The 17,165-nt window shown below is 42.4% G+C and overlaps 1 protein-coding gene across 4 annotated transcripts in view; it reads right to left on the bottom strand.

Annotated features, from left to right (window-relative positions):
• Nucleotides 1–17,165, bottom strand: part of LOC132389958 (galactocerebrosidase-like) — a 70,996-nt gene that overhangs the window by 34,794 nt on the left and 19,037 nt on the right. For 2 of the 4 annotated variants that reach the window (XM_059962531.1, XM_059962547.1), the window contains one exon: nucleotides 2,533–2,660. In XM_059962531.1, the coding sequence (XP_059818514.1) occupies nucleotides 2,533–2,660 (128 nt within the window). Of the gene's footprint in view, nucleotides 1–2,532; nucleotides 2,661–8,902; nucleotides 8,993–10,563; nucleotides 10,692–17,165 lie in introns of those variants that run through there. The other 2 variants (XM_059962555.1, XM_059962540.1) reach the window with 2 other exon arrangements.

Raw genomic sequence — 17,165 nt, 5'->3', positions numbered from 1 at the left:
AGAGGGCGTATAGGAGTGAAATATGCTAACTAGTGGAGTGGTGCCACAGCAACAACCTGGCACTCAATGTCAGTAAGACGAAAGAGCTGATTGTAGACTTCAGGAAGGATAAGACAAAGAGACACATACCAGATCTCATAGAGGGATCAGAAGTGGAGAGAGTGAGCAGCTTCAAGTTCCTGACTGTCAAAATCTGAGGATCTAATCTGGTCCCAACATATTGATGTAGTTATGAAAAAGGCAAGACAGTGGCTATACTTTATTAGGAGTTTGAAGAGATTTGGCATGTCAACAAATACACTCAAAAACTTCTATGGTTGTACCATGGAGAGCATTCTGACAGGCTGTATCACTGTCTGGTATGGAGGGGCTACTGCACAGGACTGAAAGAAGCTGCAGAAGGTTGTAAATCTAGTCAGCTCCATCTTGGGTACTAGCCCACAAAGTATCCAGGACATCTTTAGGGAGCATTGTCTCAGAAAGGCAGCGTCCATTATTAAGGACCTCCCTTTTCTCACTGTTACCATCAGGTAGGAGGTACAGAAGCCTGAAGGCACACACTCAGCGATTCAGGAACAGCTTCTTCCCCTCTATCATCCAATTCCTAAATGGACATTGAACCCATGAACACTACCTCACTTTTTAAAAAAGTATACAGTATTTCTAATTTTGCATGTTTTTTTAATCTATTCAATATATGTAATTGATATACTTGTTTATTTATTATTATTCTTATTTATTTATTATTTTCTCTGCTATATTATGTATTGCATTGAGCTGCTGCTGCTAAGTTAACAAATTTCACATCACATGCCAGTGATAATAACCCTGATTCTGGTCTGGTTACTGATGTGCTGGAGTTTGGCCTGTGCACAGATGGGCTGAAAAAGAAACTCACAATGCCTAGGAATAAACACTAATTAGAGAAATAGAAATCTGCATTACAAAGATGCAGTGGCATGACCGGTCATGAAATCTGCATACTGCAATCCATCAGGAGCAGACACCAATGCCCTCATCTCTACCAAGCACATCTATACGGAGCGCTATTGCGGGAAAGCAGCATCCATCATCAGAGACCCCACCACCAGGTCATGCTGGCTTCTTGCTGCTGCCATTAGGCAGGAGGTACAGGAGCCTCAAGAACAGTTATTACCCATCAACATCAGGCTCTTGAACCAAAGAGGATAACTTCACTCATCCCACCACTGAACTGTTTCCCCAACCTAGGGACTCAACAACCCATGTTTTGACTATTTATTGTTTAGGACTCTCCATGTTTGCTTATATATTTATTATTATTTTTCTTCAATGTTTGTATTGGTTCTTTGCCTGTCTCCGTTACATGCAGTTTTTCATTGATTCTATTGTGCTTCTTTCTATTTACTATGAATGCCTGTAAGGAAATGAATCTCAGGGTAGTGTATGCATGTATACAGTTTGGTAACAAATGTACTTTGAACTTCGAATGTGGGAAAACTACAGTTAAAGACCAACTGAACTTCAGGTGAAATCAGCAAAGAAGCAATCAGACACACTGCGATTGCTGAGCAAATTCACAGGTTATTTGATGTGTATGCATTTCCAATTAATTAATTATTCCCAATCTCAGTGTTGAAACAGCTATTGCTATGCATAGCCTGAGGTGACCTCCGCCATACTTTACAGTGGTGATAGTGTTACTGAACCGTATTAGATTTATGTCACACATACCACAAAAAAGCATATCCTTGCCCATAAAGATTTTGCAAGGTATTACTTAGAAGACACTGTAAAGATGTGGAAGAAGGACTTGTGATCAAATGAGACTAAAGTGAAACTCCTTGTCCTCGCCAATGAGCTGTATGTGCGGCGTTTCTGGCAAAGCTAACAGATTCTTACCCAACAGACTATTGATTTTAACAGCTGTGAGAAGTGGATCAACTAAGTACTGAGCTGTGAATATGCTTCACAGTTGAATACTTTTGAACTGCTGACATGTCAGCAGTTTTTAGTTTTTCATGCTTTACAATTTTCCCCCGCTTTCTTGGACTCTACAGTGAAAAAAGGAGCACGTGAATAAATTTATTTCACAAATAAAAATTCCCAGTTAAATTGACCAAAATCTCTGGTTGTAATACCTACTTATGTGAACAAAAGGTTAGCGGCTGAATACTTTTACAAGGCAGCATAAATTGGTTTTGAGCTGGTGTTTAAAAGCGTTAACTGAGTCTGCATCCCTTATAGTTTCAGGTATTGAGTTTAGCTCAATAAAGCAGACCCACCAATTATCTTTAAATTTAAGAGAAGGGCAGAAGACGACCTCAGAGTTTGAGCAGGATTATAAAACAAAAATGATTCTCTGATGTACTCAGTCCCAGTTCATTGAGAGCTTTAAAATCAAGTAAGAGAACTTTAAAATCAATTCTGAAAGATACAGGAAGCCAAAGCAGAGTTGCTAGGATGGGAGTTCCCTCAACCTGGTCTTAGTTAAAAGTCTAGCAGCGATGTTCTGAGTGAGTTTGAGAATGAATGGCAGAAAGTAATGCCTACCCTATGATGTTGACCACGTCGTTTAGCTCAGTATGAAGCACATACCAAGATACCGGTTCCCAAAGATTATCGCTGGCTATGATTTTCACCTGCTCTAGACCCATTTTGTCCAGGGTATCTCTCAGCAGCTTGGCATATAAAAAAAAGTTAGAGAGAATATTAGCATTTTAAACATCAATGTGCATTTGCAATTAAAATTAAGAATGAAGAAAATGTGTCACAAGGCCTATTTAGAATGGATGTTGAAAGGATGCTTCCAATCTTGGGGGAGTAAAGGACCAGAGCAGACATCCTCAGAATAGAGGGGTGTCCATTGAGCACAGCGATGAGGAGGAACTTCCTCAGCCAAAGGGTGGGGAATCTGTGGAATTTGTTGCCATGGATGGCTGTGGAGGCCAAGTCATTGAGTACGTTTTAAGTAGAGGTTGGTAGGTTCTTGATTAGTCAGTGTGTCAAAGGGTACAGGGAGAAGGTAGGAGAAGATACAGCATTGTGGGCTGAAGAGCCTGTAGGTTTTCTATGTTATAATGGGGTTGAGAGGAACAATAAATAACCATGATGGGACAGCAGAGTACACCCAATGGGCTAAATGGTCTAATTTCTCCCATGCGTATGGTCTCCAAGACAGAATTAAGGGGGCCCGTGGACAATGTTTCAGATATTGGAAACGCTTTTAAAAATGTAACAAATAAAACTAAAGATTGCTTGGTGGTGTCAAAATTTTCTTCAGTACAGCACTGTAATCCATCCTGCATTGACATCTTGATTTCCTACTCCCAACTTCAAACAAAATTGCTTACTGATACATTTAATGGGAGAATGAATACAGGCCAAGCCATTCTTTCAGACAACAGAACACAGATGACAGAAACAATAAATTGCTTCAAATAAACTGAGGTTTAAATGTGGATGCCAGTGAAGACAGTTCTTAAAGGTCAAGCGAAAAAAAATTAGCAAGCTCACATTTCACAATCAACCATTTTGCAACATCAACGTGAAAACTAAAGCAAGAGAAAGGACAAGTTTTCATTTACTGAAAAATAATTCCAAATGCAATGCCTTGGCAACAATTTACGGCATTAAAAAGAACCTTCCTGTATATGAAGCGACACACACAAAATGCTGGAGGAACTCAGGTCAGGCAGCATCTATGGAAATGAATAAACAGTCAACATTTTGGACCAAGACTCTTCCTCAGAACTGGAAAGGAAGGGGGAAGATGCTAGATTAAAAAGGTGGGGGGGAGGGGAAGAGGACAAGCTAGAAAAGGGATTGGTGAAGCCAGGTGGATGGAGAAGGGAGAATGGGAATGAAGTAAGAAGCTTGTAGGCGATAGGTGGAAAAGAAAGAATCTGGCAAGAGAAGAGAGTGGACCATGAAAGAAATGAAATGAGGAGGGGCACCAGGAGGAGGTGATAGGCAGGTGAGGGGAAGAGTTAAGAGGCCAAAGTGCCCTCTGTAAGTGGAGTTGCACAACTTAGTGGTTTTCAACATTTGAGTTTAAACTGGACTAAACTTTGGTAAATGGAATTGGTGAAACAATTATAGCGTAGTACAGCATGGAAACATATGACTTAGCAAAAGGAATGGTCTCGTCGCCCCCACTCCGCATGTTGGAGCCAATGTACTGTGTGCTGAAAGGTCTCGTCGCCCCCACTCCGCACGTTGGAGCCAATGTACTGTGAGCTGAATGGTCTCGTTACCCCCACTCCGCACGTTGGAGCCAATGTACTGTGAGCTGAATGGTCTCATCACCCCCACTCCGCACGTTGGAGCCAATGTATTGTGAGCTGAATGGTCTCATCACCCCCACTCCGCACGTTGGAGTCAATGTACCGTGAGCTGAAAGGTCTCATCGCCCCCACTCCGCACGTTGGAGCCAATGTATTGTGAGCTGAATGGTCTCATCACCCCCACTCCGCACGTTGGAGCCAATGTACTGTGAGCTGAATGGTCTCATCACCCCCACTCCGCACGTTGGAGCCAATGTATTGTGAGCTGAATGGTCTCATCACCCCCACTCCGCACGTTGGAGCCAATGTACTGTGAGCTGAATGGTCTCATCACCCCCACTCCGCACGTTGGAGCCAATGTATTGTGAGCTGAATGGTCTCATCACCCCCACTCCGCACGTTGGAGCCAATGTACTGTGAGCTGAATGGTCTCATCACCCCCACTCCGCACGTTGGAGCCAATGTACTGTGAGCTGTGCATTTATTATGGGGACGTCACTTGAGTGTGAGGGAGGAAGTGAAGGGAATAAGTTATGTATTCACCTTCTTTCAGGGCAGTTTGTAGCTTGGAACTGGTGAAGGTTACATCTTTGCTAACTGCTGAGATAAAGCTCAATAAAGCTTAGTTGTATGTTTGCTAATTGCTAATAAAGGATTGAATAGGAGGCTTGTCTTTTGGAGCAATCATTAGAGCTGGGGGTGAGTCATGGTATAACAGCAGGCTGGTAACAATGGGTTTGTTTTGATTTTGGATCAGTTTTGCTGCTGCACTGCATTTAATAAGATCATCATTAATCTCAACATAGTAATTTGCACATCCTTATTTACCAAATTATTTACAGAGTATAGCACAGAAACAGGCCCTTTTGCCCATCTAGTCTGTGCCAAACTATTAATCTGCCTACTCCTATAAACCTGCACTTGGTCCGTACCTTCCAATCCATGGACCTGTCCAGATTTCCCTTAGATGTTGAAATTGAACCCACGTCTATCACTTGCACTGGCAGCTCATCCCACCCTCTCACCACCCTGAGTGAAGGAGTTTCCTCCCATGTTCCCTTTAAATATTTCCCCTTTCACCCTCAACCCATGACCTCCAGTTCTCATCTCACCCAAACTCAGTGGAGAAAGCTTGCCTGCATCACTCATAATTTTGTATACCTCTACCAAATCTCCCCTCATTCTCCTATACGCCATGTACCCTAGTCTTAAAAATATTGCGAGACACAGCTTCTACTGCCCCGAGGAAAGGTGTGTCAAAGACTCAAAATCCCTTGAAGGAACCATTTCATTTCCCGTCCCTGGATCTAGATTCCCCAACAGCATACGTACATGGCACATACCATGATCATCCCTCCGAATCAAACGCTTCGGTCAGTGCAAGGGAAAGGTAGAAGCCAGGCATGTTTTAAGTTGCAGAGAAGGAGAATGGGAATAGTTATGAAACATTATTCATCAAGACAATAAATGACAGAAATTGTGATGATGCTGTCTGTAAACATGTGGGAAAGGCATTGTATCACACTTTGTATCATGCAAGATACTGAACATTGCAGATGTTGTAAATTTGAACCATAAAATAATGCTGGAAATCCTCAGCAAATCAGACAGCATTTGTGGAGAGGGAAGAATCAAGTTAACATCAAGATCCCTCATCAGAATTAGGCTCTTCTGATATAGACTGGAATGTCAGGTGCATGTGATTGTTGAAATAGGTTCATTGGTCACATGGGTGTCATAGGTCAGCAATGGCTCATTCAACCAGAAGGCCCTGTATCTTTACATACCAGGGGCTCCCTACCTTTGTCTTGCCATTGACTAATACCATTAAGAAGGGGGTCCATGGAGTCCAATTTTGGGAACCCCTGACATAAACAATAAAAAGAAAAACTATGTCCAGAGAGTTGCAGCATACCTAGTCAGGGCCTGGGATCACATTCCTTGAATGTACACTGGCCTTTGTTAGAATGTTGTCATTGTAATTCAATAGTGAGCAACAGCAACAGAATTTTGAACCAAATTGATTCCCGAGATCCAAATGCCTGGAGCAGCACGGAGTAGGCCCAAAGCCTTGTTATCTGTCCATCATATTAGGGGGCAAATAAATGCACAATTTGCAGACATGAAGCGCAGCAGTCAGGAGTGGGGCGGGGGGTCCTTAATGATGGATAACATCTTTTTGAGGCATCCACCTTTGAAGATGTCCTGCATGCTGGGGAGGCTAGTGCCCATGATGGAGCTGACTGAGTTTACAACTTTCTGCAGCTTTTTATGATCCTGTGAAGCGGTCTCTCCATACCAGGTGGTAATATAACCAGTTACAATATGTAGGCCCGTATCTCATTGTTCTGGTTCTGTTCTTAACCCCTCTCCTGATCATTTATTTCCATTCACTTACAGCATCTTCATCATCCACCACCACTTCTGTCAATCAGTTCCACCACAGAAATTCTCTTCAGTCCTCCCACTTCTCTGAAACTGAAAACATCAGCTCACAGCAACACACAGAAAATGCTGGAGGAACTCAGCAGCATCTGTGGAAAAGAGTACAGTCGATGTTTCAGACTGAGACCCTTTACCAGTCGTGCTTAAGTGTCTCGGCCCGAAACTATTACTGCACTTTTTTCCATGGGCGCTGTCCGGCCTGCTGAGTTCCTCCAGCATTTTCTGTGTGTTGTTTGGATTTCCAGTATCTGCAGATTTTCTCTTGTCTTTAACATATGTGATTGCTAACCTTTCCTTGTATTGATAACAGGGCATCGATCGGAGTCATTAACTCCGTTCTTCTCTCCGGAGATGCTGCCTGACCTTCGAAGAATATATTCCAATTGGCAACCCACTCATGTCAAATACAAAATTACTGAGTTTACTGTCAGGTGCAGAGGGTGACAGGTCACAGTTAAAGTAGAAATCAGATTTTATTTCTGAAGCTCAGTGCATAGAGGATTGCATCCAATAACAAAGTTCAAAGTACGTATACTATATACAGTCTCGAGATTCCCCTCCTTACAGGCAGCCACAGAGAAACTCAATAGAACCCATTAAAGGAGACCGTCAAACACCCAAATGTACACAAAAAAAATTAAGTAACATTCAGAAGTAAACTTCATAAAAGAGAGTTCATAGCCGCGAAGCCCGTCCAGGAGTCCATTAGTTACAGGCCACACCCTCGGTTCAGAGCAGAAACGAGTGGAAACGTCATCGGGCTATGAGCTGAACACCTGTCAATGCTATTCTCTGGGTCCAACACCCTATGCTTAAATCGGCCAAGCACTGGCTCGTTCCTCACTCTCGGGTCAGCTCCTGCCTCACCTCCGATTGGCCACTTCAATTCAGCTCCAAGCCAGCAATATTGTGTGTTAATTGGCTGTGACTCTGTGACCTCCCCAGTGATCATCCTCCAAATCCTTCCTGAGCCTACCCACCTTCAAAAAGCAGGCAAACCTATTGCCAGCCTCCTTTCAACGTACTCCCCCTTTCCTCGCTGATCAGCTGGCTATGTCTTTCTTCCTCTGATTCAAAGGTGAATTTGATCTGGTGGATTCAGCAAAGTCTGACTGAACTTTGAACAAATATCAAACTGGCTAGTTCCTAACGGTTATTGATGGCAAGATTCATCTGATGTATGCTGTGTTCTTTTGATTAAATTTAAATGAACAAAATCAGCGCACACACCTAGTGCAGTTAAAGGACCGCCTTCATACAATATAATGCCCAGTGCCTTCATGCAGTGCTCTGGATGATTGCATCTTTCAATTCCTCATTTTCATTGTACCATTCAAGATGATTCGATACCTTTAAATTTCTCAGTTACTAACTTGGAGTAGTGAAATCGTTTCATTTTCACTCCCAGCCATTTCTACCATCTTCAAGCCCGAACGTTTGAAACTGCTGTGAGCAAAACAGTTGTCTTACTGCTTATTTCGCGCCAACTATCAGTGACAAAAATCACTGCTTTTTGAACACAAACACATGCAACCGATGCTGTTTAAAACCGTTCACTCTAAGCAGAGAATAGCACACGCGACTGACGCTAGTTTGAAGCAGTCTTTTGTCCGAATTAAGCGGTGTAGTATCCCAAATAAATAAAAGGCAAGTTTCTCAATTAGTTTTTGTTCTTTTCATACCTACAGTACATGTTGAGAAGGAATTTAGCCTATAAATATAAATCAGCAACTATCTCTTTGGCCAAGTATCTTGTTTTGAATAGGAGCAACACATACCGATTCATCTCAATGTGCACGATCTATTGGTAATGCAGCCTCTGATATTTGTGCATTGACAGGCTGAAAGCTACACATTTTTGATGGATTAGGAAACTGAAGAAGCATGTCAGGACTAGGTAAGAAGGTTTATTTGTTGCTTCAAGGAAAGAGTAAAGGAAACAAAAGATTAAAGGAGAAGAGCAGTTTATTTGACTTTATTATCTGTAAAACTGTGTTATACTTTGACAACCCAGCATTTAAAAATGTGACAACTTTCTCATCTTCCAGAATCAGGCTTTCATACCACATTTGGTTTAATTTTATTTAGTGATACAGGGTGGCATAGGCCCTGAGTCGCACCACCTAGCAACTCACTGATTTAACCCCAGCCTAATCATGGGACAATTTACAATGACCAATTAAACTACTAACCTGTACACCTTTGAACTGTGGGAAGAAACTGGAGCTCCCAGAGGAAAAACATGCACTCCCGGAAAGGCAGTACAATTTTTCTTTTTTTTTACAAAGGATGCTGGAATTGAACTCTGAACTTGCTGTAATAGTGTGACGCTAAACGCCAAGCTGCGGGGGAAGTTCACGTGTGTTGTGTTTAACCATTCTGTAGCCAGATCCAATTTCAGGAGAATTTCCAAGTGCAGATTAAAAGGCACTATATTCACAGGCACATTCTAAACTTAAAACTGGTTTGATGGCTACACTCCATTCAATTCACTCTACACACAAAGTGTTTAACTAGATTGTCTATAGACAGAGGTGAAAGGTTTTTTTAAATTCAAATATCGCACCACTGAGACATCCTCTATGATTGTTTTCTTTAAAAATCAACATGATTTTTTAAATTGTTCATCCATCAGTTTAGTCCCTCCTCTCCTCCCCAAAAAAAATGTAAACCTGAAATACCCCACTCCACACGGCTGATAAACCCAAAGGAACAGTGGAGACTAATACAATTTGGCACCAGCAGTATCACAGAAGTTACCAATCAGTGTGGGACTCAATATAGAACTGCCTTAGGGACTCCAGTTCTGGAATTTTCCTTGGGGCTTAATCCTGAAACCTTCCCCATGAGTGGGTACAGCCACTAGGCAGCATGCATTTGGGATCAGAGTTTTCCTTCTCCTAGATGAGCTGCCAACCACGGCTGACAAGCCCATCTGCCTGAGGCAACTGGTTTTAAGGCACCAGTATCATGTCTTTACCCCTTCCATCAGCACAACATGTTGAACTGGGCATAATAGCTAATCCACTCATGAAGGCCAAGAACAGGGCTTGGTTGCCGGAGGTTATTTGAGATGGTTCAAAGGAGGCTCACGAAAACGATTCTGGGATTGAAAGGCTTGTCATATGAGGAGCATCTGATGGCTCTGGGCCTCTACTCACTGGAATGAGGGGTGACCTCATTGAAACCCATTAAAAATGATGAAAGGCCTTGACAGTGTAGATGTGGAAAGGATGTTTCCTTTGGTAGGGGAGGGGAGTCTAAGACTGGAGGACACAGCCTCAGAATAGAGGGACATCCATTTAGAAAGGAGAGGAGGAGGAATTTCTTTAGCTGAAGAGTGGTGTATTTATGGAATTTGTTGCCATAGACAGCTGTGGCAGCCAAGCCATTGGGTATAATTAAGGCAGAGTTACATAGATTCTTGATTGGTCAGGGGATGAGGGATATGAGTAGGAGGCTGGAATTGGAGCTGAGAGGGGAAAATGGATCAGCCATGATGATCGATTGGCCAAATGGCCTAACTCTGCATCTACATCTAATGGACGCATTTGGGAGCATTTCACAAATAATTGGAGCTTATCCTCACCACCACTCCTATTATAACATTTAGGAACCAAAAATACTTTTATAATAAAGGTAAAACATCATAATACAAAAACTGAACCCAAAATCAATCTGTGCATGATTTTCAATAAAGCAAGATATCAAAAACCCAGAATACATAACAGTTCTTATTAAGATCCTTCAGCATTTTGAAATCATTTTCTAATTAAAACTCTACTCTGGACAACAAGAGAACATTTTAGTAAGAGAGCTGGATTCTATAGTGCAATTTAGCCCAAAAACTTACCCTATAATTTCAACTGCATCACTTAAGTATGGATCAACTATTAAATCATCTGCGATCTCCCAATGTCCATCTGCAGCAATAATACCAACATCTTTTACACCAACATTATCCAGTAACTGGTGCAGAACCTTGGCAATAGATAAAGATGAACATGACTGGATGAAAAATGGAATAGTAATGAATAAAACCCTCGAAAACTATCTTTAATAAGGCCTGATGCATGGGCAGACGGTGGGAAGGGACAAAACTTCAAAATTTAGTTCAAGGCAGAGAGGATCATTGGGATCCTTCACACACAAAGATAACTATCAGGAGTGCTGTGTAAATAGAGCCCTTAGCATTGTTATTAATTTCTCCCATCCATCAACAATCTATAACCCTTACCACCAGGCAGGAGGTACCGTAGCATCAGGACCAAAAGTATTAGGATGAAGAACATCTTGTTCCCCCAGACAGTGAGACTACTGAACTCCCTGCCACCACGCAGGTCTCATCACTTATGAAGCGCCAGTAGTGTTATACGTTTACTTTTTCACGTGTTGTAAATACACCTCATTATTTGTTAATTTATTTGTAGTAATATTACTTATCTGTTGTGTGGCCAAGTGTCTGCCTGTCTATTTGTGAGTTATATGTACTGTGTTGTGCACCCTGGTCCAGAGGAATGTTGCTTCATTTGTCAGTATACACTTGTATGATTGAATAACAATAAATTTGAAGGGACATCATCACAGAGGGCAAAAGAAAACCAGGGCTACTTAGGAAGAAGGAATTAAGTCACACAAGGAAAAAAATTGTAGGATGGATGATGCGAAAGGAAGGACTTTCACAACTCTGACATATGGGAAAAACAAAGATTTTAATGATCATTTTTATTAATGTAACAAAGATGAAGGTAAACCAATATTTAAACTTAGAAAGAACAAGGGGCATTTCAGACAAAAGTTACCATAGCAAGTGTTGTAAGGGGAATTAAGGGTCATGGGGAAAGGGCAGGTAGGTGAGGATGAGTCCATGGCCAGATCAGCCATGACCTTACTGAATGGCAGAGCAGGCTCGACGGGCCAGATGGCCTACTCCTATTTCTTATACTCCATGTTCTTATGGAGCTGTTGATAAGAATTACCACACCTTATCTGTTGCCAGCTACCATTCTATAGCTTGGCAATTTGCCCAACATGCCCTGTGTTCTCAGCAGATGCTGGAAATCCAAAGCAACACATTTTTAAAGCAGTTGCAATTTATAAAAAGGTATCAGTGGACAGTTTGTCTCCAGAGATGAAGAGAGAGAGATTGAGAAAAGGGAGGGAGGTGTCAGAAATGGACCAAGTGAATTCAACAATCGGATGGAAGATGGAGACAAAGTTAATGAATACGATGAGCTCAGCACCAGTGCAGGAAGAAGCAGCAATGCAGTCATCGATGCAGCGCAGGAAGAGTACAATTTCCATAGATACTGCCTGACCTGCTGAGACCTTTCAACATGTCCTGTTGCCTTGACAGGACGAATCCAATCCAGGTAATTACTCTTTGTTACATCCACTCTCCCCCTCATAATCTGCTATTTTTCACATTGACTGAGCTGTCACATTGGTAATGGATTGGAGTCACTAGTTGGCCATGAATCTTTCCTTTTCCAAAGGACGTCAGTGCATGATTATCCTCACCTGTTAGTTTCCTTCTTCAGCCCATTACCTCTTCGCCCCATCACCTTCCAGCTTCTTACCTCATCCCCTCTCCTCCACCTTCCCCCTCACCTCATCTCACCTGTCCCTCCTTTGCCTCACTCCTTATTCTGGATTTGTCCCCCTTCCTTTCCAGTCCAGATGAAGGGTCTCAGCTGAAACATGAAAAATTCCCCTCCACAGATGCTGCCCGAGCTCCTCCAACCTTTTGTGTGAGCTACGAAAGACTTCCAGCATCTGCAGGACATCTTGTGTTAATTAAATACCTTTTTGTTCTTTTTAAAAACCAGAATTTGTAAGACCATAAGATGCAGTAACAGGACTAGTCCATACAGTCCATTGAGTTTGCACTAATATTTTCATTTTCATGCCTTCTCCCTGTAATCTTTGACATCCTAACCAAGTACCTACCTACCTCCACTTTAAACATATTCAATGACTTGCCCTCCACAGCTGCCTGTGGCAATAAATTCCAGAGATTATCTACCCTCTGCCTAAAGAAATTCCTTCTCATCTGTTCTAAATGGACATCTCTCTAGTGTGAAGCTGTGCCCTCTAGTCTTAAACTCACCCACTATAGGAAACATCACCCCCATATTACTCTATCTAGCCCTTTCAATATGTGATACATATTAACGAGGTCACACCTCGTTCTTCTAAACTCCAGTAGTACGGTCCTAGAGCCATCAAATGCTGCTCCTGCATTAGACCCTTCATTTCTGGAATAATTCTCGTCAAACACCTCTGGAAACTCTCCAATGCCAGCACAGCTTTTCATAAATAACAGGCTCAAAACTGCTCATAACTTTACAATGCCTTATAAAGTATCCTTGCTCTTATATCTCAGTCCTCTCGAAATGAATACTATCATATTTGCATTCCTTACCACTCAATCTGCAAGTTAAACTTTGCAGCTCTGCTTCTTGAATTTTCTCCACTTAGAAAATAGCCTTCATCTTTGTATCATGCACTTCCCTACACAAAATTCCATTTGCCACTTCTTTGCCCATTCTGTCCTTCTGTAGCCTCTCTACTTCTTCAAAACTACCTGCCCCACCATCTATCTTCATATCATCTGCAAACATTGCCACAAAGCCAAATCCATGATTCAAATCACCGATACACAACATAAAAAGAAGTGGTCCCAACACAGACCCCTGTGGAACACCACTAGTCACCAGCAGCCAGTCAGAAAAGGCTCCCTTTATTCTCACTCTTTGCCTCATGCCAACTAGCCATTGCTTTATACATGCCAGATTCTTTCCTGTAATAGCATGGGCTCGTAACTTGTTAAGCAGCATCACGTGTGGCACCATATCACAGGCCTTCTGAAAATCCAAGAACACAACATCAACTGATTCTCCTTTGTCCATCCTGCTTGTTATTTCTTCAAAAAAATCTAAGAGATTTGTCAGACAAGATTTTTTCCTTGAGGAAACCATGCTGACTACAGCCCGTTTTATCATGTGTCTCCAAGTTCCCTGAGACCTCATCATTAATAATGAATGTCAACAGCTTCCCATCCATTGAGGTCAGATTTTTTGGCCTATAGATTCCTTTCTTCTGCCTCTTGCCCTTCTTCAAGAGTGGAGCAACATTTACAGTTTTCCAGTCTTCTGGAACCATACCCAAATCCAGTGATTCTGTAAAGATCATTACTAATGCCTCCACAATCTTTTCAGCCAACTTTTCCAGAACTCTGGGGTGTACACCCTATGGTCAACATGTGACTTGCCCACCTTTAGACCCTTTCTGTTTCCCAAAGAACTTCCCCCTAGTAATGGTAACTTCACACACCTCATGACCCGATATCTGGAACTTCCACCAACAGTGAAGGCTGATGGAAAACACTTATTCAGTTCATCTGCCATTTTCTTGTCTCCCATTACTACCTCTCCAGTATTGTTCTATAGCAGTCTGTTATCAACTCTCACCTCTCTTTTACACTTTATAAATCTGAAGAAACTTTCAGTATTCTCTTTAATATTATCAGCTAGCTTACATTTGTATTCCATCTTTGGTTTTTCATGACTTTTTTAGTTGCCTTCAGTTGGTTATTAAAAAGCTTCCTAAACCTCTAACTAGCTGCTCATTTTTGCTCTATTATATGCCCTCTTTTTGACTTTTATATTGTCTTTGACTTCACTTGTTGGATATCCCCTAGTAGGCTCAACTATGAGTTGCATTAAAAAAAAAACATCTCGTAGGCATCCGAGAAATTCTCCTTCTTGGAACCTGATTTTCCCCCAGTCTGCATTTGAAGTCCCCCATCACTATAGTAACACTGTCTTTTTGGCATGCATTTTCTATGCCACATTGTAATTTGCAGACCACATCCTTACTATTGTTTGGGAGTCTGTACACAACTTCCATCAGCGTCATTTTACCCTTGTAGTTCTTTAGCTTCATCCACAATGATTCAACACCCTCTGGCCCTATGTCACCTCTTTCTAATTATTTGATTTCATTTTTCAGAGCCATACCCACCCCCCCCCCCCCCGCCTTCCTGTCTATCTTTTCAATACAATGTGTATCCTTGGACATTAAGCTCCCAGCTATAATCTTCTTTCAGCCACGATACAGTGATGCCTACATCATGCATTCCAATCAGTAACTATGCTGCAAGTTTATTTACCTTACTGTGTACTGCACGCATTCAGTTATAACACTTCCAGACCTAGAGTCACCATTTTCAATTTTGTCCACCTTTTACATTGCAGTTCATCCTGTTGACTGCAATTTTGCCCTATCATCAGCCTCTCCTTGCTGGGAATCTCACTACACATTCCCTCTGTTTGTAACCAACTTCATCCTCAGCACCATCACCCCAGTTCCCATTTCCCTGCCAAATTAGTTTAAACCATCACAAACAACTGTAGCTACCTGCCTGCAAGGAGATTGTGGACTCCCTTGGGTTCAGGTATAACCTGTCCCTTTAGTACCTTTAATATCTTCCCCAGAAGAGATCCCAATAATCCATAAATCTGAACCCCTACCCCCTGCACCAGTTCCTCAGCCACACATTCACCTGCCAAATCATCCCACTCTTACCCTCACTGGCATGTGGCACAGGCAGCAATCCAGAGATTCCACTCGGAGCTCCTGTTGCTCAGCTTTCTACCTAGCTCCCTAAAATCTCTCCTCAAATTCTCCTTGTCTACCTTTGCATGGGTGCCAATATGTACCAAGACTGTTCACCCTTATCCTTGAGAATGCCATGGACACGATCCGAGGCATCCCTGATCCTGGCACCAGGGAGGCAACATACCGTCCGGCTGTCTCTATCACACCCACAGAACCTCAGCTCTGTTCCTCTGACTAGGGAATCTCCTATCAACACCGTAGTCCTCTTCGCCTCTCTGGTCTTCTAAGCCACAGCACCAGGTTCAGTGCCAGAGATGTGGTCACAGTGGCTCCCCACTGGTTGGTTGTCTCCCTCAATAGTGTCTAAAGTTGCATACTTATGATTGAGGGGAACGGCCACAGGTGTACTCTGCCCTGGCTGTGCATCTCCCTTTCTCCTGACAGCCACCTTGTTACCTTCAATGTAGTGGTGATTATGTCCTCGTACCTCCTGTCTAACATCTCCTCATTCTCCCGTATGAGTCAAAGTTCCTTGAGCTGCAGCTCCAGTTCTTCAATACATTCTCCCAGGAGCTGCACCTGATGCAGATGTGTTTATCCTGGAGACTGGCGGTCTCCAAGACTTCCCACATCCCACACACAGTATAAAACACTGCCCCTGGAACCATTCTCACTAAAGTACTGTGCCATAACAGACAAGGAATGAATAAGTAAGAACAGAAAGAGAGAAAACCAACAAATCCTTAAACTCGCCCAAGCCTGATGAGCCAAAACCACTCTAAACAGTGACACGCCCATAAGCGTGGCCGCTCTGCTTGCACCTGCGTTACTTTACTCCCCTCTCTAACGAATCACTCTCACTCTTTGGTCACTCCTCAACTCCGAGAATCTGCCGCAAAGCTCTGCCTTTAAAATCTCCATCAGTTTCCTCACACCCTTTGTTACCCTGAATAATCAGGAACCTATCTACCTCCTCTTTAAATACAACCAATGACTTGGCCTCCACAGCCATCTGTGACAAGGATTCCACACTTTCAGGCTCAGTTCTCATCTCAGTTCTAAGGCAATGTCGTTCTGTTCTGAGGTTGTGCCCTCTGGTCCTAGACACTCTCACTATAGGAAACATCCTCTCCACATCCACTCTATGTAGGACTTTCAGCATTTGATAGATTTCAATGAGACCCCCTCTCATTCTTCTAAACTCCAATGAGTACTGGCCCAGAGCCATCAAACACTCCTCACACATTAACCCTTTCATTCCCAAAATAATTCTAGTGAACCAACTCTGGATCTTGAATGACGTCAAATTATAGCAAACCAATGTATTCAGGTCAAAGAAAATCCACTTTCCTCTCTCTTCACACGTAAAAGCATTGTTGACTATAAACTCTATGTTGAACTGTGTGTATTTCAGCTCTGTAGAGAATGAATGCAGAGGCAAAGTACAACACAGGGATGTTATTATATGGGCAGTTCACTGGGTTTGAAATTTCAGGAACACATCTTTCCAAATGAATGAAACTTCTCATACAATTCAATGAAGCAAAAATTAACATTGGAATACATAATGCACACTTCTGTAATACCCGACTTCAACAAAAGCCTGAGGAACATGTTAAAGATGAAGCAGGAACAACAGCATCAAGAGCTCCTATAATTTCCCGAAGGAAACTGAATGAAGGTACACTCAGTAGCCACTTTATTAGGTACACCTGCTCGTTAATGCAAGTACCTAATTAGACAACCATGTGGCAGCAACTCAATGCATGCAAGCATGCAGACATGGTCAACAGGTTCAGTTGCTGTTCAGAACAAACACCAGAATGGGGAGGA

Source organism: Hypanus sabinus, chromosome 2 (genome assembly GCF_030144855.1).
Source record: "Hypanus sabinus isolate sHypSab1 chromosome 2, sHypSab1.hap1, whole genome shotgun sequence".
Lineage (NCBI taxonomy): Eukaryota > Metazoa > Chordata > Chondrichthyes > Myliobatiformes > Dasyatidae > Hypanus > Hypanus sabinus.
The sequence above is the reverse complement of the archived record's forward strand: the minus strand, read 5'-3'. Positions and strand labels throughout refer to the sequence as shown.